The following is a 27,799-nucleotide window of genomic DNA, read 5'->3' on the forward strand; positions in this document are numbered from 1 at the left end:
TTAGTGGGTCCTGATGCCCAAGAGAAGGTTCGGAAGTGCCCTAGGAAGTGCCTATGGGCGGTCCGCCGTCTCTCCCAACAACTCGGAACGCCTTCGTCCTCTGAACCTCTCTGACCAGTTTCAGCGAGTACTGCTGGTAACAATGGGAGTCTAAAGAGACCGGCAGTGGGGGTGGAGAAGAATTATAAGTCAGGCAAAGTCTGCAGGCAGCCGGAAGGGGCGGGGCTGAAGGCCAGGGTCGACGTCCCCCGGCCTGAGGAGCTTGAAGCTCCTAGGCTAGGGGTGAGAGAGGGGCTCCGGTCTGCGAAGCGCGCGGGCAGGGGGCGTGGGAGAGGGTGCTGAGGAGGTTGGCTGTGGCGGGAACTTGGAAGAGGCTGGAAGGGGTGGGGTCGGTAGGTGAGGCCGGATGGAGGGGGCGGGGTCGGGTGGGCGAGGCTGGGCGGAGGGGGCGGGGCCGAGGGGCGAGGCAGGGTAGAAAGAGAGGGAGAGGGAGACGGGGAGGGGGCGGGTGGGCGGGGTTGCGTGGAGGGGGAAGGGGGACGCGGGGTCGGGTGGGAACGAGGTTGGGTTGGGGGACAGGAGGTGGCTGAAAAGGAGGGAGGAGGACAGGAGTGCCAAGATCTCATCTTTCCATCCACTCCGTCCTACGATGTTCTTGAGGCCTGGATGATTATGAAACAGGAAAAGGCAAGGTGGCTAACATGAACCTTTCTTCCATGCCCAAACCAGGCCTCCTAAATGTGTGGAACTGCCCCTGGAGCTGTAGCCCTTCACCACCATCTCTACCTCCTTCCTTCTGAGGGATCCTGAAACCTCTGTCATGGAAAAGTACCATGTGTTGGAGATGATTGGAGAAGGCTCTTTTGGGAGGGTGTACAAGGGTCGAAGAAAATACAGTGCTCAGGTGGTGAACAAAGAGGGGTATCTCTTGGGTGGGGTTCTGTACCTCCAACTACGGTGGAAAATGGGACCAGAATCCCGACCTGTATTCCTGAGGCACTGACTCCCTCATTCCTCTTAGGGAGCATGAGCCCTAATATTGGATTACTTGGGCTCAGATCCTAGGTCCACCACTTTGTAGCCTTTGAGCTATGGACAAGTTACTTACCCTCTCAATGTCAGTTTCCTCAATTCTAGAATGAGATAAGAACAGTATCTGATTGATGGGGTTTGAGGATTAAATGTGATTCACGCTGAATTACTATCCTAGTACAGTGTCTGACACCTAGTAAACAATAAATAAATTTTATGTTTATTATTTTTCTCCTCTATCATACCATGCCAGAAGAGATAAACCACCTGAACTCTTATTCTCTCTTCTTCATTTTTTTCGTCCTTCTCTTTCTCCTAAATCTCTTAAATCTTTACCCGGAGTTCTTTACCCAGATCAGAACACCTCTCCCAGAGTCCACCAAAGGGAGCTGTCTGGCAGAAGCTGTTTTCTCCTAGGGCAAGGGGTGGGGGAGGCCTGGATAAGGCCAGGGTACCATGGGGAAGGAGAATAGACTAGCAGGTAATGAGAATTTGCTCTAATGGTCTAAAGCCCGAGTTCTGGAGCTCTGAGGTGAATGTTTCAATAGCGTGGTTAGGCCTTGACTCTTCTTCATCTTACCACTGACAGGTGGTGGCCCTGAAGTTCATTCCAAAATTGGGACGCTCAGAGAAGGAGCTGAGGAATCTGCAACGAGAGATTGAAATCATGCGGGGTCTGCGGCATCCCAACATTGTGCATATGCTTGACAGCTTTGAAACTGACAAAGAGGTGCACTTCGGTTTTGGGTCCTCCTTCCCCAAGAAGAAAGGTCCCAGAAATTTCCTGACCTCAGAACGCATAAATCTGGAGCCATCAGGACCATTGCCTTCTCCCTGCAGGTGGTGGTGGTGACAGACTATGCTGAGGGAGAGCTCTTTCAGATCTTGGAAGATGACGGAAAACTTCCTGAAGACCAGGTATGTTTCCTGGCTCAAACTTCTCCCCTCCCCTACCTCTTTTCAGCTTAAGGACTGCTAGGGAAACCTGAGGGCACTGAGAGTCACCATTTTGAAAAACTCCTGAGGGAAATATAAGAGCCCGGGTGTATATGGAGACAGTGTGGTGTGACAGGAAAGTATGTGAACACTGGAGCCAAAAATCTCGGACTACAAAGGTTGACCCTGCCATTTTCTAGCTGGATCTTTGTGGGCGAGTTACTTTAACTTCTTTGTGCTCAGTTTCCTCATTTAAAAATTGACGTAATTATAATGTCTGTCTCATGAGACTCTTGTAAAGATTAGTGAATTAATTCATGTGAAGTGTTTAAAAGAGTACCTGATACACAGTATTCAACATAGTTAGCTATTATTATTTTTTAAGATTTTATTTATTCATTTGACAGAGAAAGAGAAAGAGAGAGCACAAGCAGGGGGAGTGGCAGGCAGAGGGAGAGGGAGAAGCAGGCTCCCTCCCTATTGCAGGGCTCGATCCCAGGACCCCAGGATCATGACCCAAGCCGAAGGCAGACACTTAACCAACTGAGCCACCCAGGCACCCCTAATCAGCGATTATTAATGCTGTTGCTGTCACTAGGCACCCTTGGGGAAGAAGGGCTAGTGTGGTAGTACCAAAGAGGGCAGAAGGGGATAAGCGTTGTGGTTAAGGCAGGATTCACCAGCAGGATCTAGTGGTTAGCAGTGGGGTTTGGTCAAACACATTCTCCAACCACACTTTTTCTAGAGATTTCTCTGTACGCTAGCAAGTAGGCCCCCCTCAGGACTTCCTGATGCAGCATGCCATCTCCCTCTGAGCATTATTATTTGTAAGTCATCATCTTGCTCATTTTGTGTATCTTATTCGTTTGACTACTTCTCTTGAGAAAAAGGACTTCGTCTTATTTAATAACAGCTAATGTATATTGGAGGTTTACTAAGTGCCCAGCACCATTCTGAGTATAGCATGCTGTAACTTACTTAATCCTTGCAATAACCCTGTAAGGGAGGTGGTGTTATTATCGCCAGCTTGTAAATGACGCGTCTGAGAGGCATGGGATAATTTGCCCATCCATGGTCATTTTTCTTCAATGAGTGAATGAACAAATGAAAGAATGAATGAATTGGGGGGGCAAGAACTAAGGAAGCTGTCATGGGAAGCTCTGGAAGAAAGAAAAAGAAGAGAAGATCACATCAGTTATTTAGGGAGGTGCCAGTAGGCTCCTTCCTCTGACCTGACCTCTCCTTTCTCTCTGCCACCTGCTTGACCCCTAGGTTCAAGCCATTGCTGCCCAGTTGGTGTCTGCTCTGTACTATCTGCATTCCCACCGCATCCTTCACCGAGACATGAAGCCTCAGAACATCCTTCTTGCCAAGGGTGGCGGCATCAAGCTCTGTGACTTTGGGTGAGGAGACTGACCTTCTGTCTCCGCTCCTTGTTCTGCAGGGAGTCTTAGACCATCTGCTTGACTGGCCTGAGCCTCATTTTAGAAGCCAAGCTGGAGACTGGGATTCCTGTTGGGTCTTTAGGAAGGTGCTCTCTGTGTGGGTTTGGGATATCTTACACAGGCCTAGTCACCAGGCCTAGTTTGTATCGATTACACTCTCTCTTCCCATTTCCGTTCCATCATCTCCCCCAGATTTGCCCGGGCGATGAGCACCAACACGATGGTGCTGACATCCATCAAAGGGACACCGCTTTATATGTCTCCAGAGCTGGTGGAAGAGCGACCCTACGACCACAACGCAGACCTCTGGTCTGTGGGCTGCATACTGTATGAGCTGGCTGTAGGCACCCCTCCCTTCTACACTACGAGCATCTTTCAGCTGGTCAGCCTCATTCTCAAGGACCCTGTGCGCTGGCCGACCATCATTAGTCCTTGCTTCAAGGTAATGAACAGAAAGGGAGATTACTTTTGCATGAGAAACCTGTCTTCCTCTTCCCTCCCCGTTCCCTTTTCCAAAATCTAGGGCAAGATTTTGCCATTACTGAATGAATGCAGGAGCTGGGCCCAGCTGCCTTGCTTTCTATTGCAGGGGCTGATTCTGGGAGGCTGTTCTAAGGTCTGCCAAACTTGGGAATAGCAGCCCCTCCTTGGGGCTTATTCTTTATCACAGTGGAAAGGTAATTTCAAGCCACCAGGGACAGATGCTGTCCTTTTACACACCCTCTATTCCACTTATTTCCTCTCACATGCAAGGTCCAGATGAGATCTAGAATTGCCCGCAGAACTGTCAGTCTTCCTCGTGAAAGGACTGTTCAGACATCCCAATAGACAGAGCTAGAGGGGCTAGCTAGCTCAGGATTAGGGGCAGATGACAGAGGCGGTGCCTGTTGATTGCAGCTAAGTCTCAGTGGGGGAGGGAGGGAGGGAGGAAAAAGAGTTGACCCTTTTTATTCTTATCTAGGGCAAAATTTGGGCCCTCAATGGAATTTAAATGCAAACTTTTCCCAGAGTGCAGTCTCATTATAACTTTCTCTTGCTCTAAGATGAAAAGGGACAAGTTTCTCCCCAACCTATTTAGTTGGGGAAGCTCAAGTAATTATCGAAAAGAATCTAAACAAAAGAAACTTAAGTGGGTGATAGGCATAGGATATTCCTTCTCCCTTAGAGCAGACATGCAGGCATCTTCGTTCAGCAAGAGCCACAGAGGACACCTTGTTTTAGAACAGTGATCGTTATCGACCAGTACCTTCTATTCCTGTTTTAGGCCCAACTGACGATTTTCCCAAGGATACCTCATAACAGATGTACCCTTTTCAGAGGCAGTCTGCCTTCCCCACCGCCATCTGAAGACTTGCTGAAAGATTTCTGTTTTTGCGTGCTCCCAAACCTATCTTTATGCAATGACTTGTGTGTGAGTGTGCTTTTAACCACAAATGCGTCTGTTCCTACCCAGCCGCAAACAAAGCCACAGTCAAAGGGAGGGCGCAGTGAGCAGTTTGGACCCCTCTGAGTGTTTGTTTTCTGAAGATGATTGTGAAGGTGACAGAATGTCTCTGGACAAGATGTGGGGCTCTCCAGGAGGGGAGGCAGTAAAGTCTGTTCCTGGAGCCAGGGAAATGAGGCCTAAGGATGGGATTAGAGAGGGTGTGGTCAAGGCCAGCTACTTTGCTGAAGAAATGGACTCAGGAGTCCTGGTCTCCTGCTTCTCCTGGTGAGTTAAAGAGAGCCTGTAGGAAAGCGAAGACCCATGGGGTATTTTTTTCTCTCCACAGAGCTTCCTGCAGGGACTGCTCACCAAGGACCCCAGGCAGCGTCTGTCCTGGCCAGACCTCTTACATCACCCCTTTATAGCTGGTCGTGTCACCAGTGAGTCCTTACAGTTCCAGGGGCTTTGGCACTTCCCTGGACTCTTCCCAATCTAGCTCCTTCCCCCAGCTTGTGGACGCAGCACATCTGCTTTACCCTACCAGCTCGAACTTTCTTCCTTGCCCTTTGCCTAACCTCTGCCACTTCCCTTGCCACCCCACTCCCTCTCTGTCACGTTGTCAAAATGGTCTCCTTCCACAGAAGCCTGAGGACACTGAAGTTGTCTCCGGCCAAGTGGAGATGGTGGCGTGGCTCTAGTGTGATCACGTATTCTCCCTCTTCCTTCCCTACAGTAATAACCGAACCAGGAGGCCCAGATTTGGGCACCCCTTTCACCAGTCGCCTACCCCCAGAACTTCAGGTCCTAAAGGACCAACAGGTGCATCGGCTGGCCCCCAAGGGCAATCAATCTCGCATCTTGCGACAGGCCTGTAAGCGCATGGCTGAGGAGGCCAAGCAGAAGGTATGTGGGACAGAGGGGATAGGTGACATGACCAGGCTAGCAACTGGGGAGGTTGAAGAAGGAAGGTTGAGGAGGGGCCGTGAATAGGATTCATACTGCCCTATGGCAACCAAACAGTTTTGATTCAGTGTCTCCTGCCTACTTCCCACAGAAACACCAGAACACAGGACCTGCCCTTGAGCAAGAGGACAGGACCAGCAAGATGGCTTCTGGCACAACCCCGCTGCCTAGACTAAGAGCCACTCCTCAGGAACCAGGCCTCTTGGCTGGCATCTTGGCCTCAGAAATGAAGAGCAGCTGGGCTGAGTGGGGGGCTGGAGAGGCCCCTCCTGCACCTCGGTGAGGAGGGGATAGCCAGGGATTTACAGGGTGAGGTATCTTGCAGGTCTTTGGCTTTAGCCAAAGCAAATACAACATGGTGCCTGTCACTAGCCACCGCCTCATGGGGACAGGGCCCTGGGAGTCCGAGTCCTGGGTTCTTGAATTCTGATTCTTGATATTTTCCTGATTCATCAGGAATCGTGGGAATCTTCCTTTCTCTATGCCTCAGCTGTACATTAACTGAGAAGGAAAGAATTGTTTCCATGCAAAAGGGAAGATTATTTGAGTTGAGAGCTACAGGTGAAAGCCGCCAAGGTAGACTTGAGAGTAAGATCCAAAGTGGAAGGGCAGTCAAGGATACGTGTGGAGTGGTCAACGTCCTGTCCTGGCCATATCCTAGAAGAAAGCTCTCCCCCTTCCAATCCTGTATGGCCTCTTCTTCATGCTTCTCTTGGACCTAGAGCAAGGAACATGTTAATGAACCCTGAGCCTCACAGGTCTGGAACTCCTCTACTCCCTGTTCCTCTGGCAGGGAAAACCGCATCACCCAGGATTGTGAACGAGTTATCCCAGAGCTGAGGCCAGAGGTGGTGGGCCAGCGGAGCATTGATGCAGTGGACCTAGAAAATGAGGTAAGCCCTACGGGCTGCACTTGGCCTTGACCCTGCCATGGGATGTTGGGTCTGGGTAGATATTTTTTCTGGAATAGTGATTCCTGACTATCCCAAGTAGGAGCTCACCTTGTATTAAAGATTGCTTTCTTATTATCAATTTATAGATTTTAATTGCATAGCATCTGAACACGTAATTATAAAAAATTGGAACACATGGGTAAAAATCAAAGTCCCTCTTGAGCTTTACCCCCATCCCAGTGGTGTCTGCGTTATTAGTTTAGTCTTTCTTCTTCCAAGCTTGCTGAATTTTTGCAGATATGTATATGCACGCACAGAAATCTCTAGTTTGGCTGTTTTCTGTTACTGAGTTCACACCAGATATACTGTTTTACATCGTGCCTCACTTACCATATGAGCTGTTTTGGAGATCCTTCTACATCTGAGCATGTCATTTTGGGGGGTTTAACTTTTTATTTTGGAATAGTTCAAACTTAAAGAGTAATTGTGAGGACGCCACAAAGAATTCCTGTATACCCTTCACACAGATTCCCCACCTGTTACAGTTCTGCCACATTTGCTTTATGATTCTCTCTCCCTAGATATCTATGTATGGGTAAGGTAAGATGCAATCACGTCCCTTTACCCCTAAATGCTTTAGTGCATATTTCTGAAGAACAAGACCATTGACCTACACCCACTGCAGTACAATTACAGAAGTTGGAATTTTTTTTTTTAAGATTTTATTTATTTATTTGACAGAGAGAGAGACAGCCAGTGAGAGAGGGAACACAAGTAGGGGGAGTGGGAGAGGAAGAAGCAGGCTCCCAGGGGAGGAGCTGGATGCGGGGCTCGATCCCAGGACTCTGGGATCACGCCCTGAGCCGAAGGCAGACGCTTAACAACTGAGCCACCTAGGTGTCCCCAGAAGTTGGAAATTTAACACTGATATGATTCTGTTCTTTCATCTACAATCCATATTCAAAGTCTGCCAGTTGGTCTAGTAATGTTCTTTATAGGGGAAAACAAATTTTTCCCAGCCCATGCTCCAATCCGGAGTAAGGCATCGTGTTTAGTTGTTATACCTCATTAGTCTCCTTTATTCTGGAATAGTTCCTAGTCTTTCTTTGTTTTTCAGGACTGACTGTTTTGAGGTACACAGGCCAGTTATTTTGTAGAATGTTCCTCAAATTCATACTTCCTCACGATGAGATTCTTTTATGCAGTGTTGGGGGGACTACTACCTAGGTGATGCAGGCCCCGTTTTATAGTCTTTTTAATAACTTCATAATATTTCCTAAGATGGGTGTGCCATGATTTATTATTCCCTTACTGATTAGCTTTATGACATTTCCAATTGTTTTTCGTCATAAACCATGCTGCAGTAGACCTATTTGTAGGTATCTCTTTATGAACACATGCCAGTATTCTCTGAGAGACTTTTCAAGACCCCTCACGTACTGCCAGCTAGACCTTTTTAAACTGGTGGTTGAAACAAATACATGTGTGCCGAAGAATTCACTGGTTCTTGCATTTACTCCATGATTCCCCAGTTTGGGCGCTACTACCCTTGAACGTGACATGCTCCTGACCTCTTTCACTCCCCTATGCCTCAGGAGCCAGACAGCGACGATGAGTGGCAGCACCTGCTAGAGACCGCTGAGCCTGCACCTGTCCAACTGAAGGCCCCTCTCACTCTGCTGTGCAATCCTGACTTCTGCCAACGCATCCAGGGCCAGCTGCATGAGGCCGGGGGGCAGGTAATGGGCACACGTAATGGGATTTTAGACTATTGTAATCACAGATGAGGCATTAAAAAACATGAGGAGAAAAAGAAAGTTTGTCCCTTTTTCAATTCTCTTTCAATTCATCTATTTAATTCAAGATTTGCTAGCCTCCTTTAGTAACACAGAAAGAACAGGCCTCGGCTCTCTAAAATAAATAAATCAACCTTTTAAAAAAAGGGCGCCTGGGTGGCTCAGTCAGTTAAATGCCCAACTCTTGATTTTGGCTCAGGTCATGATCTCAGGGTCGAGGGACCCGAGTCCCACCTCTGGTTCCACACTCAGTGGGGAGTCTGCCTGAGATTCTTCTCTCCCTCTCCTTCTGCCCCTCCACCCCCTGCACATGCACGGTCTCTCTTTCTCTCTATTAAGTATATCTTTTCTTATAAAGATTTTATTTATTTATTTATTAGACAGCGAGAAGTAGCAAGAGAGAGAGCATGAGCGGGGGCAGGGAGAGGGAGAAGCAGGCTTCCCACTGAGCAGGGAGCCTGATGCAGGGCTCAATTCCAGGACCCTGGGATTATGACCTGAGCCAAAGGCAGATGCCCAACTGACTGAGCCACCCAGGTGCCCATAAGTAAATAAATCTTAGAAAGGAAGGAAGGAAGGAGGGAGGGAGGGAGGGAGGGAGAGAGGGAAGGAAGGAAGGAAGGAAGGAAGGAAGGAAGGAAGGAAGGAAGGAAGGAAGGAAAGAGAGAGAGAGAAAGAGAGAAAGAAAGAAAGAAAAAGAAAGAAAGAAAGAAAGAAAGAAAGAAAGAAAGAAAGAAAGAAAGAAAGAAAGAAAGAAAAAGAAAAAACGGAAGGAAGGAAGGAAGGAAGGAAGGAAGGAAGGAAGGAAGGAAGGAAGAAAAAGAAAAAAGAAAAGAAAGAAAGAAAGAAAGGAAGAAAGAAAGAACGAACAGGTCTCAATTTTCTCTTTCTGAAGGGAAAAGCATTCATTTGTAGCAGGGGTTGGCAAACTCGGATGGTAAATGTTTTGAGCATTGAAGAGCAAGAGGCAAAATGGAGGATATTAAGTACTTCTGTAATGAGAGAAAGAGCTTTTCCACATAATTTTTATTGATGGTGATGTGATCAGCGTTGGGTGTTGTACGCAACTGATAGATTATTGAACACTACATCTGAAATTGATGTACTATATGTTGGCTAATTGAATTTAAATTAAAAAATTTTGTTGATGAAATTAAAAATACAGATGTAAGTATACAAGAGCTAATACAAGTATACTAATGAGAAGAACGAGATTCTTTTTTAAAGGATAACATTTTGTCTAATTGGCATTCATAATTAATGTTGTTTAATCATTCACCGGTTGATGGACATTTGAATTGTTTCCACTTTTTGGCTTTTATGAATAATGTCACCACGAACATTCACGTGGACGTCTTTGTGTGGACATAACGCTTTCATTTTTCTTTCTTGGCTATCTAGGAATTGCTGTGTTGAATGGTAATTTATGTTTACCATTTTAAGAAGCTGATAAACTATTTTCCAAAGTGGCTGCCTTATTTTGCATTCCCACCAGCACTGTGTGAGGGGCTCCGTATCTCCACATTCTTGCCAGCATGTATTGTCTGTCTTTATCACAGCCATTCTAGTGAATGTGAAATCATGTCTTATTGTCATTTTAATTTGGATTTTGTTAATAACTAATGTGGAGCATCTTTTCATGTGCTTATTAGCCCTTTGTATATCTTCTTTGGTGAAATATCTATTCAGTTCTTCTGCTTATTTTTAAATTGGGTTGTTTGTACCCTTGAGTTGTAAGAGTTCTTTGTATATTCTGGATAGGAGACCTTTATCAGATATGTGGTTTGCAAATATTTTCTCCCAGTCTATGATTTGCCCTTTTATTTTCATAAGAGTGGTTTTTGAAGCACAAAGTTTTTGAATTTTGATGACGTCCAATTACCATTTTTTTCTTTTGTGGATTACGCTTTTGGTGTTATATGGAAGAAATCTTTTCCAAATCCAAAGTCTGGAAGATTTTCTCCTATTTTTTCCTCAAAGTTTTTTAGTTGGAGCTCTATCATTTAGGTCATTTTGAGTTACTTTTTATATATAATGTGAGGTAGGGCTCTAAGTTCATCTTTTTGCACATGGCTCTACAGTCATCCCAGCACCCTGGGTCCAAGACTCTACTTTCCCCATTGAATTGCCTTGGCGCCTTGCACCTCTCTTCTGGCCCTTCCATGCTGTCCTTGTAGTGGGGTGGTAACTTCAGTAGGGAGGCAGGTGAAAAGCTCTGCCTCCAGGTTAAGTCTTGCGGAGTTGGAATTCCAGCTGAACTACTCTTTAGCTATGTGGTAATTGACTCCTTGCTTAACCTATCTAGAGGCTTTAGTCTTCTCATCTGTAAAATGGGTAATTGTGTTTACTGTACAGAGTTATTATAAAGAGTAAATGAGCAAATAAGTGAAAAGATTTAGAAATAGAGAATGATATATTATAAAGCACTTGACGTAAATGTTATTCTTTTTTGAAGAGTTAACTTTTTAAAGAATAACTGTTTAAAAGTATCATAGTGCCCTTACCTTGCAGGTTCCATATAAATAAGTGGCAGGCTGGATTTGGCCTGTGGGTCATAGTTAAATCTTGATCTAGAGTTAGACAATACTGTTTTATCTGTCTGGAATTGAATTACATTGTTTTGTGTCTGTTGTTTTTAATCTTTGGAAGTGTGTAAACGTGTGTGCGTGCACATGCATGTGTGTGTGCGTGTGTGTGTTCGTGTGTGTGTTTAAGGTGAAGGGCTGGACAAGGGAGGGAGCAGATAGGAATGGCACTGGGTCCCCCAGAGACCGAGGGGAGGTCCCCTTTACTTTGGTCACTGTTGTTGTAAGTCAGGTGACCTGTCCATGTATATTCTTCTTCCCTGACGCTGTTTCCCTTTTTCTCTGTTCTCCTTCCCTGGGTTTTAGAGTTCCAAAGAAAGGAGTGAGAACATATAGTCTGCTTTGCCAGCTCCTTGGGGACACTGGTATTTGTGACTCTCCTTTTCCCTCTGATAATATCATGACTGTCTGTTTCCCTCATGTCACCCAGATCCTGAAAGGCATGCTGGAGGGTGGATCCCATATCCTTCCGGCACTCCGGGTCCTGAGCAGTCTTCTGTCTAGCTGCAGTGACTCCGTTCCCTTGTACTCCTTCTGCCGCGAGGCGGGGCTCCCCGGGCTCCTGCTCAGCCTGCTCAGACACAGCCAGGAGAGCAACAGTATCCAGCAGGTAAGCCCTACGCCAGGAGCCTCGCAAGGCTTTCAGGAGCTCCTTCACCTTGGCTTTCTCTTCTTCAAATTTCTTCTTCTTCCGTTTCTTCACCTTGGATTTCTATTCGGCCCCCTGCCTTTTCTTTTCTTGCCTCCTGTCTAGTTAGTGGATCACGAGTTGCAAGCTCTGCTGCGCTCTGAGACCAGACGGATCCTGTCAGGCGGTGAAGTATAGACTCTGGGCCACTGTATGAGGAGTGGGGACCACGAGAAATTGGAGAGCTTGTGCCCAGTCTGTGAATGGGACATCCCCTCGGCTCCAGCTCACTGTTGCCACGTGAGAACACGTGCCCAGTGGTACCAGCTCGCCCAGTTTTCTAAGAGAAGCTAGAAATCCAGATGTGTATGCACAGTTTTCCAATCTTTAGAGCGCTGTTTGGGAATGTTAAATTCTAGGCTTCTGTTGCCCTGATTTTATAGAACAGAGTACTGAAATTCAGAGATTCGCCAACTCATACACAGGCACTAACTTGTAAATGGTCACAGGGACCGTACGTGGAGGAGCTAGGATTGAGGCTCAGTGTGTCTGAGGCCGAATCCCTCCCTGCACCAGCTGTGTTCTGCTGTGGCCGAGCTGAGAGGACAGAATACTGAAACGTTTAATGGGGCCTCAGCTCAGGTGGCTGGAAGCTGCATTCTGCTCAAGAGTTCTAACCCTGAGTGTTGTTAAGAAATTTAGAAAAGAATTTGAGTGATTTTGAAAAACAGAGCCTCCTAAATTCCTAAATGCTATTCTGGCCAAACAGGACACATTTTCAGGCTACATACAGCCCACTGGCCGCCACTTGTTACCTCTGGATGTCCCCTCTCTGTCCGACGCTCTCTTCCCTCTGCCCCTTCCTGTTTGATCAACCTGACTGGGTATAGGACACCCTTTTTTTTTTTATTGCGTTTTCTCTTCTTCGTCTCCATCCTCTTCATTGCCCTTACTCTCTCTCCTCTTCCCTGGCAGCAATGTTGGTATGGGACCTTCTTACGGGACCTGATGGCTGTGATTCAGGCCTACTTTGCCTGCACCTTCAATCTGGAGAGGAGCCAGACAGGTGACAGGTGGGACGAGAGCCAGCTTTGCTCCTTTGGCCCCTTTGGCTTCAATTTCTACCCCCATTTCTTCCCCTCTCTGTTAGGAACAGGCTAAGTAAGGAGAAGCCGACAGGTTAGGGGTCAGCTGACTAACTGCTGAGGGTCTAGCTAGCCCTTCTAAGGACTCAGGGACCCCTCTAAGTTTATCCCAAGACTTGCAGGTTCTAAGGGTCACCAAACACTAAATGGAAGGGTCACAATTGGTGAATAACCTAGAGAAAATTGCAAAGAAGGGGCTAGGAGGATGTATATAGAAGACTGTGTGTGTGTTTAGCAGGGGAGAGGGGAGGGAGCATTCTGAGATGTTCCTTTGCAGAGATCCTCCTGCCTGCCCAGAACTGACCCATTTACCACATGTGAGCTCTTAGAGAGATGGGCTATTTTTTCCCAGCCTACAGGTGTTTCAGGAGGCTGCCAACCTCTTTCTGGACCTGTTGGGGAAATTGCTGGCACAACCAGATGATTCTGAGCAGACCCTGCGGAGGGATAGTCTTATGGTAATCGTTCCCTGGCCCAGGTTTCTGTCTTTGATGTCTTTCCCCACGTTTCTACCTTCCCCTTTCTTATACCTCTGTAGGGTTAGGTCAGGGTAATACAACCAACATTTACCGACCATGTGCCACATGAGTAAGGGAAAGTCCCTGTCTTCAAGGGACTAGAAATAGTCTAGTAGGGGAGACGAAAAATGATCAAGGACAACAGTGTGAGAAGTACATTAAAACTTATATAAAACTTGTATGAAATATAGAAGCACCACTGAAGAAGATATGATTAATGCTACTTGGGGAGTCACAGAAGAAGTCTTGAAGGAAGTCATCTTTGCTAGGATTTGAAGAACGCATAGCAGTTTGCCAGGTAGGTGAGGCAGGAAGTAGGGAGGACATTCCAGGCAGAAGGAGCAGTGCATATAAAGATCTAGAGGCATTAAACACTGTGGCCTATTTCAGGAAACCACATTCCTTCTCGAAGAGACTTGCAGATGGGCTAGTATTTCCCAAACTTATTTGTCCTGTGGACCAATAAACTAGTGGGTTCTCGCCCCTGGACTCTGGAGGTGAGGGACAGGAGAATGGAGGATTGAACAAGAAGATAGCTGAGTTCTTTTTTTTTTTTTTTATTAATAATGATTTTTTATTATATTATGTTAGATAGCTGAGTTCTGACTGATCTCAGAGGAGACAGAGAGGAACATCAGTAAGGAAGTAAGCCATTGCCTAGTCTTTGTTCAAACTGACAATGAGGGACACAGATCTGGGCTGCATTTCTGCCTCCAGCTAGCAGTCCGTTCAAACTCTTCTAGTCTGAGAGCCTATTTTAAAGTTCCTCACCCATTCAAGTCAGGAAGCTTTTTCAATGTCTAACCTAACTTTTGGCCATCAGCAATTTACGTTATTGACTAGCATTTACCCTATATGTCACTGTGGAGTGAGTGCATAGGGAGTTTGGAATAAACACCCCTCCTCCCGAAATTCTGAACCAGTAGGACTGGGTTGGGAGGGACCCAGGAATCCCCAGGAATTCTCATACTCATGGTCTATAGATAACACTTTGAGAAGCGTCATCAGGAGGCAGCTGATTAGAGAATAGAAGGATTGCCATCTAAAATTGCCATCCTTGGAACGTGAAGGCGATTATAATGCATTTTCTGTGCGAGGGATACTTTGAATGCCACAGCTGGTCCCTCTGGGTTTTCTCCTTTTTTCCCAGGTTCTCTGGGGGATTCTTGCTCCTTATCCTAAGCCCCGTCACTTCTCTGCTGCTCTAATGTCAACCCCGCCCTTGTCTCCCTTAGTGCTTTACTGTTCTGTGTGAAGCCATGGATGGGAACAGCTGGACCATCTCCAAAGCCTTTTACTCCAGCCTGCTGACTACGCAGCGGGCAGTGCTGGACGGGCTGCTTCACGGCTTGACCGTTCCCCAGCTCCCTTTCCACACACCCCCAGGTAACCAGAGTAGGGCGCGGAGGTTCTCTTGAGTCCGGAGCAACTCTGGCTCTGCACCCCACCCCCCACCACCACCGACTGCCATTACCTTGAATAGTGCCTGGCATTCAGTGAGTGCTCAGTGACTGTGCACTGAAAGAATGAACGGGGATCTGAGAGAAACAACCAGACCCCGCCCTGCGTTCTTCGCCTTTCTCCATAGGAGCCCCCCAAGTGAGCCAGCCACTGCGGGAGCAGAGTGAGGATCTGCCTGGAGCCATGTCCTCCGCGCTGGCAGCCATATGCACGGCCCCGGTGGGGCTGCCCAGCTGCTGGGAAGCCAAGGAGCAGGTCTGAGCTGCGGTCTCTGGTTCCTCTCATCCATGTTGCCGGAGATGAGGAAGCTGGCCTCAGTTTCTCAGAAAGACATAAAGATTAGCATTGATGCTTCCCCTTACTCTGCACTTTCAGAAACTGATGCTCTCCCACCCTGGATCTGGGCCACTTGTAGAACATGATGTCACCAAAATCCCAGAGCCCTTGGCCAGCTGGTTAGAGAGCTCAGTGACAAACTGCCCGTGTGGCAGGGTAGCTGATCTGAAGCCACCCATGATGCTTCTTCAAGGGCTCAGGATTTAGATTTCCTGCCCCCCTTTTGGCCAACAACACTTTCCTCTGTACCTGCCTACACTAGGGCGAAACTAGGCCAGGACCTTTGGTTCTCCGTTGGCTATGAGGACTGGGGATGGGATGGGGTCTGAGGTTCCTGGTGAATCTGAGGGAGAGTGACTAGCAGGGGCGAGAAACCTGATTCATTGGAGATAGGAGAGGAATAGGCTGGGAATCCTGGGAATGGGAGAGAGGCTTGGGCTGTGTCCCTACAGATCTCTCGGCATTTGGCGAATCAGCTTACTGAAGACAACAACCAGCTGAGGCCGTCCCTCATCTCTGGCTTGCAGCATCCCGTCCTGTGCCTCCACCTTCTCAAGGTACTGCCTGTCCCAAACCATTGGGACTTCAGGTTTCTTTCCTTTTCTTTTTTCTTTAGGGGGGAAGGGACAGAGGGAGGGGGAGAATCTTAAGCAGGCTCCGTGCTGGGCGTGGGATGTGGGGCTCCATCTCATGACTCTGATATCATGACCTGAGCCAAAATCAAGAGTTGGATGCTTAACCTACTGAGTCACCCATGCGCCCCCAGGTTTCTTTTTAATCCCCAGGACTAAGAGAGAGAGAAAGACACTGAGAGAGACAAGAGATCCCAGAGGGCTCCTTTCTGCTTCTAAATGTATTCCACTGAGATGGCCCCACTGTTAGCCAGTCCTCATCAGAACAGAGAAGTAGCCCGATCTCACTGACTTATAGCAAGAGGTGGAAATGGCCTGGGCGTCTCTAATACCCCCGTGGTGGATACTAGATCAGTTGAGAGGCCAGCCTGCTTCTCAGCTCAGGGGCCACTCAGCCTCACTGACAGACTGCTTCCCACTCCCTTAGGTTCTCTACTCCTGCTGCCATGTCAGCGAGCGCCTGTGCCATCTTCTAGGGCAAGAGCCCCTGGCCTTGGAGTCACTGTTGATGTTGGTCCAGGGCAAGGTAGGCCAGCAACACAGGTGTATCGTGGTGGCCCCACTGTCTCACTCAGAAATTGCTCTGCTATCTGAGGTTTCCTTCGTAGGTAAAGGTAGTGGATTGGGAAGAGTCTACCGAAGTGGCCCTCTACGTCCTCTCCCTTCTTGTCCTCCGGCTGCAAGATCTGCCTTCTGGGTAAGTCATAAAGTGGGGTCTCTCCACTGGAGTCTTCCATCCCCATAGCTCACCCTGATGTAGAAATGGGAAATGGCACCTTGCAGCCTGTCCTTAGGACGGACTGGGATAGAGAGAGTGAAGTCTTCTCTACAAAGAGCAGACCTCGCTTCCTACTGACTTTGTGTCTTGGCGATGGTCCTTCGGTCTCTGTGGAGAGTGCTGTCCAGCGAGGAGGGAGGCCATTCACCAGCCTCCTTTCCCTCGGCTGCACCCTTTGATGTATCTCCTTTTTCCAGAATGGAGAAGCTAGGCAATGAGATTGCTACTCTGTTTACCCATTCACACGTCGTCTCTCTCGTGGTGAGTTTTCAGCTTTCCTCTTCCTCCCCTTTTCACCCTGCCGTCCGGCCCTTTGGGGAGCACAGGCGTCACTGTCCCATGAGCAGCAGGTTCTGAGGCATCCGTGGGGCCTGACAGAGACATATGCTCTCTGCCTGTCCTGCCTGCTGCATGGATTCAGACGTTCCTTCTCCTCTGACTCCTCCCAGAGTGCAGCAGCCTGTCTGTTGGGACAACTTGGTCAGCAAGGGGTGACCTTCGACCTCCAGCCTGTGGAGTGGATTGCAGCAGCCTCACACGCTCTGTCTGCCCCTGCGGAGGTGAGGTGGGCCAGGGAGGACACAGACGCCTTCTCTCTGACTCAGACCCAGGATTCCATTCAGGGGAAAAGACTGCAGCGCCAGCACGCCTGGGGCAAACCAAGGAGTGGGGAAAGGAGCCAAGGAGTCTTTCCTTTCCTCTCTGTCTGCCCCCAGATAACAGCCCCCTCTGAGCCCCGACTGGCAGGCAAAGAAGGAGAGAGGGAGGGGGACCCAAGTTACCAGAGGAGGAGATTTCCCTGCCTGCTTTAGTCCCTTCCTCCAGCAGCTCCTGCTCCTGTTGTTAAGGTCCTTTCAAAAGCCTCATCTCTTCCCCTCTGCCTGCAGTTGGCACTCCTGGTCCCCCCTCCTTCTCCTTAACTGAGATGGAAAAGGTGGCTGGCATCCTGAGAACTCTTCAGGAATCCGGTCCACCGCGTAGCCTCCTTTCCACTTTCTCCTTTTCCAGGCCTTAACCCCTCCCCCTCCTCTTTAGATACTTTGAAACCTATATTTATGTCATTTTGTAAAAAGAAGGATAGATTTCATATTCAGATGATTGTCATCCTTACAGGCACAGAATTCCTTACAACTTAGGAAGCACTTCACATGTTATCCCACAACATGCTTGAAAGAGAGACACATGAAATGTAATGATACTCACCTGCTTTTTCTAGATGAAGTTGAACTTCAGAGAGGTGGTAGGGACAGCATTCCTATTCATCCAGGAGCCCCAGTCAGAAACCTGGGAGTCCTCATAGACTGCGCCCTCTGCTCCATTATTCCCCCATCTAGATGGTTCCCCCAGGCCCCATGTGTTCAGCCCTCCTGTCATCTCTCAGATCTTTTGCTGCCTGCCACTGTCCCTGCCCCGCCTTTGTTCATGTGCACATCATCTATCTTGCACTCTTGCCTGCCAAGGGACCTCTTTTCTAGACTCTCCTCTCCAGTCTATTCTCTTCACTGCCACCAGGGTGAGCTTTCTTAAAAGTCTAGTCATTTGTTCAACCAACAGGCATTTAGCACAGAAATCCGTATTGAGGACCAGACACTATTCTGGGCTTTGAGGATACAGCAGTGAATAAAAGAGACAAAAATCTTGCCCATATGGACCTTGCATAAATCCTCAGTGGCTTCCCGCTGCTTCCGGGATAAAGTCCAAACTCCTTTACCCTCTCCTCAAAGCTCATCTGTTTCCTCTGGGCTCTTAATCCTTCTGTACCAGGACTTACCACTTCCAAAGGTCACTGTCGTCGTTCATGAGCTGCTTTATTTATGCTATGAGTACTACTTGCAATGCTGTCCCTTCCTACCACCTCCTTCACTTGACTGCCTTTTAAACTTTTCATTCATCAGTGTCCTACCTCCAGAAGGCAGAGTTAGGCCCTCTCCACTGTGTCTCCGCCCCACCTCCACCCCACCCTCTTGTCCAGCAAGTGTCTTCCTACCCTACCAGACTATGTGTCCTTGGGGTAGAAGTAGTCATTGAATGAATAGCCAGGAACCAAGACTCCTAGGTCCAGAAGCGCTCTCCCCACTTCCCCGGGCTGAGGAAGAGCTCTTTCTGCCTGATCAGGAGTTGCTTGCAGAGGACCTGCATTCTTCCTGCCTCTCTCCAACAGGTCCGGCTGACCCCACCCGGTGGCTGTGGATTCTACGACGGCCTCCTCATCCTCCTGCTGCACCTCGTAACCCAGGTATGGGCGCATCCAAGGTTGAACCGCTAGGCAATAAGAATGAAGCAACCCACACTCGCCTTTTTTGTCAAACTAGGGTGCCCGTAATAGCCTTCGAATGGGCCCACCTGCCCTTAGTACGGACCCTTTCTGGGGAATCACAGCTGCCTCCCTCAGGATTCAGTGGGGGAGGAGAGCCGTAATTCCCTGGTTTCCAGAAGACATACACATGGGTTAAGATGTGAGAAGAAAGGGAATTCAGACAACCGGGAAATCCCAGATTGTTGGGAAAACAGAGGAATTATTTCTAGGACTCTCTTTCCTTGTAGGTCAGGGATAAAGGGGAAGCATTTTGAGGCCTGATTTCGATCTCCCTACCCACCCACCCTCCTTCAATTTCCTCTCCAGCCAGGGAAGGGTAGCCTGATAAGGGACGTGGCTAGCTCAGAAATGTGGACCGTTCTGTGGCACCGCTTCTCCATGGCCCTAAAGCTCCCCAAAGAGGTGTCTCCACAGGAAGAGGAGCCGTCACTGTCCAGGCCACAAAGCCCAGAGCCAGACTGGACGCTGATCTCACCCCAAGGTATCTTTCCATCAACATGGCCTCCGTTGTGGGGCCGAAGTATTGAGCCCTCTTCAAAGAAAGCAGCCCAGCCCCGGATCAGCCCACAGAGATTGCTACGACTGTTGTCGCCTGGGGAGAGGATGGTGCGGGCTACGCTGGGTGGGAAAGGGACTAAGTAGGTGGAAGCTCGGAGAGCCCTGGAGAAGCAGGAGTGCCCGGGCCTCTTACCTGTTCCACTGGGTCTCCATTCTGGGTGTTTCCAGGCGTGGCAGCCCTGCTGAGCCTGGCTGTGGCCACCTTCACCCAGGAGCCCCAGTTATGCCTGAGTCACCTGTCACAGCGTGGAAGTATCCTCATGTCCACCCTGAAGCATCTGCTTTCCCCCAGCTTCCTGCATCAGCTGGGCCGGGCGTGAGTTGGAGCTAGAGGAGGGAGACCAGATGGTCCAGAGAGTCTGCAGGGTGGGGTGGGGAGAGGGGAGGCAGGAGAGCCGTAGCTGACAGCTTGAGCTACGAGGAGAGCAGTGGGATTGGTGAGGTTGGGGAAGGGGAGCCGGACTCTGGGATTTGAGAAGGGGGCCGAGAATGGTAAAGGGTGGGTGAGCAAGACCGAGTCAATCCTTCCGCACTGCCCTCCTTAGGCCTCATGGGTCTGAGTTTCTGCCCCTTGTGGTGCTCTCCGTCTGCCAGCTCTTCTGCTTTCCCTTCGCCCTGGATGTGGATGACGACCTCCTCGGAGGCGTCTTGGCTGACTTGGGGGACTCAGAAGTCGCAGCCCACCTGCTGCAGGTACTTGGGAAGCTACTCAGGCACGCAAGTCGGGGAGGAAGATGGCCAACCTTGTGTTCTCGAATTCACTTGCCAACAGCTCTTGGGCCCCTGGAAGAGTGGAGGGTCTGGCTCCATCTAAGAGTTGGGAGTGGAGAAGGCATTTGGGCCTGAGCAGAGGCATTGGCTGGCCCTGGGGCTGGCACCTCCTCTCTCCATCCGTCCCTCCTCTGGATCTGTTGGAGCGCCATGGGGAGGACATCCCAGTCTAGGCACTGGAGACTCAGCTCCTCAGCCAGGAATCATTTCTCTGGCAATTCTTGGCACTAAGCAGTGGGCCTTTGAAGGCGGAGAGACCGCGTCCTTGCAGAGCAAGGAATGATCTTGCACCTGTTCCCCCGGGCTCCCCACCGTGTCTCACGTGGCGGGCTTGGGTCAGGTCTTCCAGTTCTCTGGGGTGTTTCTCAGCATAGCTTGGCTTTTCTCTCTGCCAGAGCTTGGGCTCCTTTGAGCTACCCCGCTGCAATGAGTGTTCCCTCTCCCTGAACCCCTTTTGCCTGCTGCCCTGGCCCTCTTTTCCCAGGTCTGCTGCCACCATCTTCCGTTGCCTCAAGTTGAGTTGCCCGTCAGTCTCCTCACACGCCTGGCCCTCACGGATCCCACCTCTCTCAACCAGTTTGTGAACGCGGTGGCTGCCTCCCCTAGAACTGTCATCTCCTTCCTCTCAGTTGCCCTCCTGGGTGACCAGCCACTGCTAACCTCTGACCTTCTCTCCCTGCTGGCCCACACGGCCCGAGTGCTGTCTCCCAGACACTTGTCCTTTATCCAAGAACTCCTGGCCGGCTCTGATGAGTCCTACCGGCCCCTGCGGAGTCTCCTGGGCCATCCAGAGAATTCTGTGCGGGCGCGCACTTACGGGCTCCTGGGACACTTGCTGCAACACAGCATGGCCCTGCGTGGGGCGCTGCAGAGCCAGGCTGGGCTGCTCAGCCTCCTGCTCTTGGGGCTCGGAGACAAGGACCCTGCTGTGCGGCGCAGTGCCAGCTTTGCTGTGGGCAACGCAGCCTACCAAGCTGGTCCCCTGGGCCCTGCCTTGGCCGCTGCGGTACCCAGTATGACCCAGCTGCTTGGAGACCCTCAGGCTGGCATCCGGCGCAATGCCGCATCGGCTCTGGGCAACTTGGGGCCTGAGGGGTTGGGGGCAGAGCTGTTACAGTGCCAAGTCCCTCAGCGGCTCCTAGAGATGGCGTGCGGAGACCCCCAGCTAAACGTGAAGGAGGCCGCCCTCATTGCCCTCCGGAGCCTCCGGCAGGAGCCCTGCATCCATCAGGTACACCCCTGGGGACTCGTGGACCCCAACAATGGGGTTGTATTTCACAACATTTTTCTGAGGTCGTCTTTAAGGAATTGGGACACCCACAAATCCCCTGTCCGGAAGTGGGAAATGACAAACTCATCTCCCATCTCCCACCCTGAAAAAGGGAAGGAGTGCAGGAGAGGGCTCCGATGAGTGGGAAGTTCCTGGCATCTCAAGGACCAGGGTTTCTGTCTTGAGGCTGTGTAGGAAGGAGGTGAGGACACACTAGGCCATGTTGAGGTGTTGAGGGATTTTATCCTGGGGGCCGTGAAACGGCTGTCTTTTTTCAGCACTCACCATGTGACAAGCAGCATGCTGAGCATTTTACCTTTATTATCTGGTTTAAGCTATTATGGTCCTTATTTTGCAGGTGAGGACACTGAGGCACTGAGAATTTGAGAACTTGTCCAAGTTACAAAGCTAGTTTGGGGGACTGGACTTCTGAGCTCAGAAGTCTGAGTCCTGAGCCCCACACCTTAACCACTGCTTTATTCTGTTGTTTCTGCTTGGTATATAAAGTGGCCTAGTGGAAATCACACATCTACCTCTGATAAGGCTAAACATCCAAATTATTATAATGCAATGTGGTAGCATTGGATGGTCCATGCGGAATAGACGTTTTGATGGGATGGCAATGATATAAATTATAGGATTTTCTGGCAATCCCTGTGGAAATAATGAAAGGGATTCTCAGTGGTAATGAGGTTAAGGCCCAATGGTCAGGATCCACAGCTGCGAATCGCACTTTTGACTGACTGTCATGGTGGCATGTATTACCTTTCTAGGGACAAATGCATGGATCCCTCGGTGCCTCGGTTTCATGGTGTATAACCAAAGCGAATGGGAGTAGAACTCTGGTCTTGATGAGCCCCCTCTAGACTGAGTCCCCAAGAGCCTGTTTTCTTTTTCTTTCTTTTCTAGAGTGGGAATTGCTGGGCCATGTTGTGTTCTGTCATCTGCTCTCTGTCCCACAGGTGCTGGTGTCCCTGGGGGCCAGTGAGCGATTAGCCATGCTCTCTCTGGGGAATCAGTTACTGGCGCCCAGCAGCCCCCGGCCCGCCTCTGCCAGACACTGCAGGAAACTCATTCACCTCCTGAGGCCAACCCACAGCACGTGATCTCAGATTCCTGCGGTCCGTCCTCCAGCCGTTGTTGCCCCCTTATTGCCAACCTCTCCTTTTTCTACTACATGAGCCACCAACTCACCCAAGAGCGAAAGAGACTAAAAAAAAAAAAGAGAGATAAGCTGCAAGTCAACTGATTTGAGAACAAGAAACTAGAAAAGATTTATGTATAAAGCTCCCTCCTTTCCCCAGATACTGATTTCAACCAGTAAACTTCATTGATGTTGGTGCCAGAGAAGATTCCTTCCTTTTCTACATCGAAGGCTCTTCCTCCAGTCATGTGCCTTTAATCCCAAGAACATGTCTCCGGGACATCAGAGGCACCTTCTATCTGAGAGCTCTCTTCCTTTCTGGAGCTCCTATAATCCTCCTAGCAGGTTCCTGCCTTAGTGCACTGGCCCCAGGACAGTGATGAAGACAGAGCCTGTCTCACCTCCAAGTGATAAATCCGTCCCTGCTATGGATGGTTCCCTGACCCGTAGTCCACATTCCCATCCATGGATTAGGGTGGAGAGTCTTTCTTTTCTGTTTTTCTTTCTTTCTTACTTTTTTCCTTTCTTCCCTTCCTGCCTGCCTGTCTTCCTTCCTCTTTCTCTCTCTCTCTTTCTTTTTCTTTCTTGCCTTCTTGCCTTCCTACCTTTCTTCTGCTCATCCTTCCTCTGAAAACTCTTGTCATAAAAGGTATACCTCACCTTACTTGGAGCTGCCAGGGTAAGAGGTTGGGGGGCTCAGCTCCTCTCAGCTGCTGTGTGATGCCGGAAGCACTTGTGTCCTGTTCACACAAGATCCTGGTTTGGGAGCTTCTTTATTATATCTCTTCCTGCCTTCCGGCTTCCTCCATCCCAGATGAGCTACACGTGGCCTCCTACTTCCAAGCCAAGGCCAGTGGAGCTGAAATAGGGAGGGATAGGATTAAACAGAGACGTACACTGGATTGCCTTGTGATCTCAGCCTTAGTGACAAGTTTTGATGTTTGATGGAGTTTCAATGTATAGGGAAGCCCAGCTGCTTGAGAAGGGCAGCTGTTTATGGACATTGAGCATTTTACCGGAAAGAGATGTTTGGCAGACCCATTAGTTAGAGTCGTGATCCAGCTGGAAACACTGAAAGCTTAAACCTCGACTCACTAGGTGCCTTGCAACAAGCTTCTCAGGACCCTGATTTCTCCATCCGTAAAATGGGGAGACTACTTTTTGTCCTTCCTAAATTCTAATTGTTTTCGAAATGAAAGATGAGTAAAGTGCCCTTATTTTTTTTTAAAGATTTTATTTATTTATTAGAGAGTGTGTGTGTGCACGAGTTGGGGGGGGGTGGGAAGAGCAGAGAGAGAGGGGTAAGCAGACTCTGTGCGGAGCCTGACACAGGGCTCGATCTCACACCCCTAAGATCATGACCTGAGCCAAAATTAAGAGCCCGACACTCAACTGACTGAACCACCCAGGTGCCCCAGGTGCCCTTATTTTTTATAAGTAATTTTCTTTAGCCCTCATCTTCGTTGTGCATTGTCTGTGTTTATATTTTAGCAAAAATAACCTTTTTTGCCTAGAGACCACTATAATTTCCTCCTATCCCGATTATTTCAATTCGGTTCACCATTGAGTCCTTTCTCTGTGCCTGGTACTGTTCTGGACACTGGAGATAAGCAATGCATGTTCGTCATAGAGTTTCCATTCTGGTCGGGAAGACAATGAACTTACTAACATCAGCGAATTCTGTAGAGCACATAGAGAGGTGAGAAAAGCTCTGGAGAAAAATTAAGCACAGAGAGGATGAGGGGTGCTGAGTTGGATGGTCAGGTGTGGCCTCACTGAGATGACCTTTGAGCAGAGACTTGAAGGTTATGAGGGAATAAGCAGCGCAGATCGCTGTGGGAAAATTTGAGGCAGAGACAATACTCACTTCAAAGGCCCTGAGACAGAAGCGTGCCTGGGGGCTTGAGGAGCTGTGGGGAAGGCCAATTTGGATGGAAGATGTGAAGAAGGGGGAGAATAGTAGAGATGGGGACAGGAAGATAGTGGGGACCAGATGTTGTAAGCCTGTAGACCTACTACTTTGAGTAAAGTAGGCATCTAATGGAGAGTTTTAATAGAGACGTGATGTGATCTGCCTTATATTCTGAGAGATTACTCTTCATTCTGGTGTTGTGCATGGACTGTGAAGAGTGGGGAGGGGTGGCAGCTGGGAGGAAGGGTGAGTGGGTAGGAGGCTGCGGTAGTACCAATGGGATGGTGAAAAACTGATTTTGAATCTATTTTGAACATGGAGCAAATAAGATTTTTTAACTGATTGGATGTGGGGGTGTGAACAAAGGAAAGTAGACAAGGAGGACTCCCAGATTTTTGGCCTAAGCAATTGGGAGAATGGGATTGCCATTAACTAAAATGAGGAAGGCTAGTAGCGGAGTGGTAATGGGTGGGAAAATTCAAGTTCGGTTTTGAACATGTTAAGTCTATTAGTTGGGAATTTTTAAACACACAAAAGTAGAGATATGAATTCAGTGAACTGCTTTACGGTTCCAACAGCTGCCATATCTATTCTTTTTCTATTCAAGTATTTTATTTTATTTTTTTTTCAAGTATTTTAAATCAACTCTCAGGAAACATATAATGTTACCCATAGTACTTTGGTGTATCTTTAACAGATCAGAACTTCTGTTTTTGTTTTTAACAAAGCCACAGTACTTCACTAAGATTTGTCTGGATTCAGGCAAATACAGTATTGTATTTTAAAATCTAGATTTTTTTTCCCCTTAAAAGATGAACTAGGAAGAATTACCTTGGGAAAGAATTATTTTTTCCCCCAAATAATTCATTAAATACTAGCTAGAAATACCTTGCTTGTCTGGTGCATAAAATATTTGATGTAGAGAAATTAAATATACAAACTTTTTAGGTTCTCACATAAAACAATAGTTAATCATTTCATGAGGAAGCATGATAAGAAAACACGTTTTCATCCTTGGGAGCATATAATCTAATGGATTAGAAATATGTAAACAATTTCACCTCATTTTATATCATTGCACAAAGTGCTGAGATGATTTGACGTGAATGGTCTGGGTAGTGCCTGGAATTCAGAGAATGTCTGGAAGGTTTGAGGATTTGTGCCTGTGTTTGCTTTTGCATGTGTAAGAGAGTTTATGTGTTTTAACCCTTCTGGTGTGAGACGGAGGTTAACGTTTTCAAACATTAAAAGTAGAGAGAATGGCATAATATGTTTCCAAACCCTGATCCTACAGATTCGGCTGTTATCAACATTTTGTCACACTGGTTCTACCTATCCCTTTTTAAATGTTGTCATTGCTGTAGTTTAAAAAGCATCTATTTTGAAATAGATTTTTTTAATTTAAATTTTTAAATTTAAAATTTAAAGAAAAGTTGAAAGAATAGTTACAAAGAACTTGCATATACTCTTCACCCAGATTCACTGATAACATTTTGCCACATTTTTTCTGAACCATTTGTTAGTAAGTTGTAAAATCACGTCCTTTTACCTTTTACATACTTACGGGGGAATTTCTGAAGATCAAGGATACTCACTTATATAATCACAACGTGATTAACAAAATCAAGAAATTTAACATTGATATAATACTGTTAATTAGTATGCTGCCCATATTCAAATATTGTCGATTGTTCCAATAATGGGTTTTTTTCCCCCAAAACCGTTCTGTTTTTTTTTTCAACTTTTTATTTAAGTTCTAGTTAACCTATAGTGTGATATTTGTTTCAGGCATAAAATGTAGTGATTCACCACTTACATATAACACCCGGTGCTCATCCTAACAAGTGCCCTCCTTAATACACATCACCTTTTTTAGCCTAACCCCTGCCCACCTCCTTCCAATAATGTTCTTTATACCAATTTTTTTCCTGGTCCAGAATCTAACCAAATATCATGCTTTGTGTTCGTTGTGTTGTCTCTAATCTAGAACCATCCTTCATCTTTTCTTTTGCCTTTTTTGACATTGATTGACATTTTGAAGAATACTGACCAGTTTGGGTATATCTGATGATTTCTTTGTGATTTGATTCAGGTTATACATTTTTATTTTTTAAAAGATTTTATTTCTTTATTTGAGAGAGAGTGAGAAAGAGAGCTCACGAGCAGTGGGGAGGGGCATAGGGAGAAGCAGACTCCTCACTGAGCAGGGAGCCCAATTTGGGACTCGAACCCAGAACCCTGGGATCGTGACTGAGCCGAAGGCAGACGCTTAACCAACTGAGCCACCCACGCACCCCACAGGTGCATTTTTAGCAGAAACACTATATAAGTGGTGTCGTGTCTTCTATATCATATATCACATCCGAAGCTAATGATGTTGCTTTTTCCCATTATTGGTGAAGTTACCTTTGGTCACTTGGTTAAGGTGGTCTGGGCAGACTTCTTTTGACTTCTTTTTTTTTTTTTTTTAATAAACTTTGTATCTTAGAACAGTTTTAGATTTACAGAAAAGTTGAGCAGATAGTAGAGAGTTCATATACTCCTTCCCTACACTTCCCCTATTATTAACATCCTACATTATTATGATGTATTTGTTATGATTAATGAACTGATATTGATACATTATTAACCAAAGCCTGTATTTTATTGAGATTTCCTTAGTCTTATTACGCATTACATTTGGCTGTCTCCTTAGGCTCCCCTGGCTGTAACAGTTTCTCGGAAGTTTCTTGTTTTTGATGATTTTGTCAGTTTTGAGAAGTACTGGTCAGGTATTTTGTAGGATGCCCCTCTATTGGAATTTGTTTGATGTTTCTCATGACTAGACTGGGTTATGGGTTTTGGGGAGGGAGATCACAAAAGTAAAGTGCCATTTTCATAACCTATCAAGGGTGCGTCCTATGTATCTGACTGTTGATGCTGACCTTGATCACCTGGCTGAAGTAGTGTTTGCCAGATTTTTCTACTGTTACTACTTCTGCCCTACTCCGCCCCTTTCCCCCTTTCCTTACTGTGCTCTTGGAAAGAAGTCACTTTGTACAGCCCATACTTAAGGAATGGGGAATTAGGCTTCCCCTCCTTTAGGGCTGAGTATCTACACAGTTTATTTGGAATTCTTCTGCACAGGAAATTTGTGTCTTTACTGCGTTTATGAACATATTAAACCACTTATTTATACCAGGGACTCATGGATATTTGTTTTACACTTTGGGTTATAAACTACTACTACTTTATTCAATTTTGTTGCTCACAT

The 27,799-nt window shown here is 47.7% G+C and overlaps 1 protein-coding gene across 3 annotated transcripts; it reads left to right on the forward strand.

The window, feature by feature from the left end:
• Nucleotides 1–2: 2 nt before the first annotated feature.
• Nucleotides 3–27,730, forward strand: STK36 (serine/threonine kinase 36). 3 transcript variants are annotated; one of them, XM_045777514.2, is made up of 27 exons: nucleotides 3–136; nucleotides 730–904; nucleotides 1,622–1,762; nucleotides 1,873–1,950; nucleotides 3,241–3,371; nucleotides 3,606–3,855; nucleotides 5,186–5,279; nucleotides 5,573–5,742; nucleotides 5,894–6,081; nucleotides 6,596–6,695; nucleotides 8,291–8,434; nucleotides 11,507–11,686; nucleotides 12,680–12,777; nucleotides 13,202–13,307; nucleotides 14,603–14,753; nucleotides 14,956–15,083; nucleotides 15,617–15,721; nucleotides 16,224–16,322; nucleotides 16,405–16,493; nucleotides 16,772–16,835; nucleotides 17,024–17,134; nucleotides 18,736–18,810; nucleotides 19,198–19,372; nucleotides 19,618–19,765; nucleotides 19,995–20,142; nucleotides 20,705–21,451; nucleotides 22,453–27,730. In XM_045777514.2, exons 2-27 carry the CDS (start codon nucleotides 821–823, stop codon nucleotides 22,594–22,596), a joined length of 3,948 nt encoding a protein of 1,315 aa, XP_045633470.2. In that variant the 5' UTR covers nucleotides 3–136; nucleotides 730–820; the 3' UTR covers nucleotides 22,597–27,730. The 3 variants fall into 3 exon arrangements, with proteins under 3 accessions (XP_045633470.2, XP_045633471.2, XP_045633472.2); XM_045777515.2 differs by lacking the exon at nucleotides 3–136 and adding an exon at nucleotides 218–282; XM_045777516.2 differs by lacking the exon at nucleotides 3–136 and adding an exon at nucleotides 326–392.
• The last annotated feature ends 69 nt before the right edge of the window (nucleotides 27,731–27,799 follow it).

This window comes from Ursus americanus, chromosome 1, assembly GCF_024610735.1.
Source record: "Ursus americanus isolate L20-20 chromosome 1, mUrsAme1.1.p, whole genome shotgun sequence".
NCBI lineage: Eukaryota > Metazoa > Chordata > Mammalia > Carnivora > Ursidae > Ursus > Ursus americanus.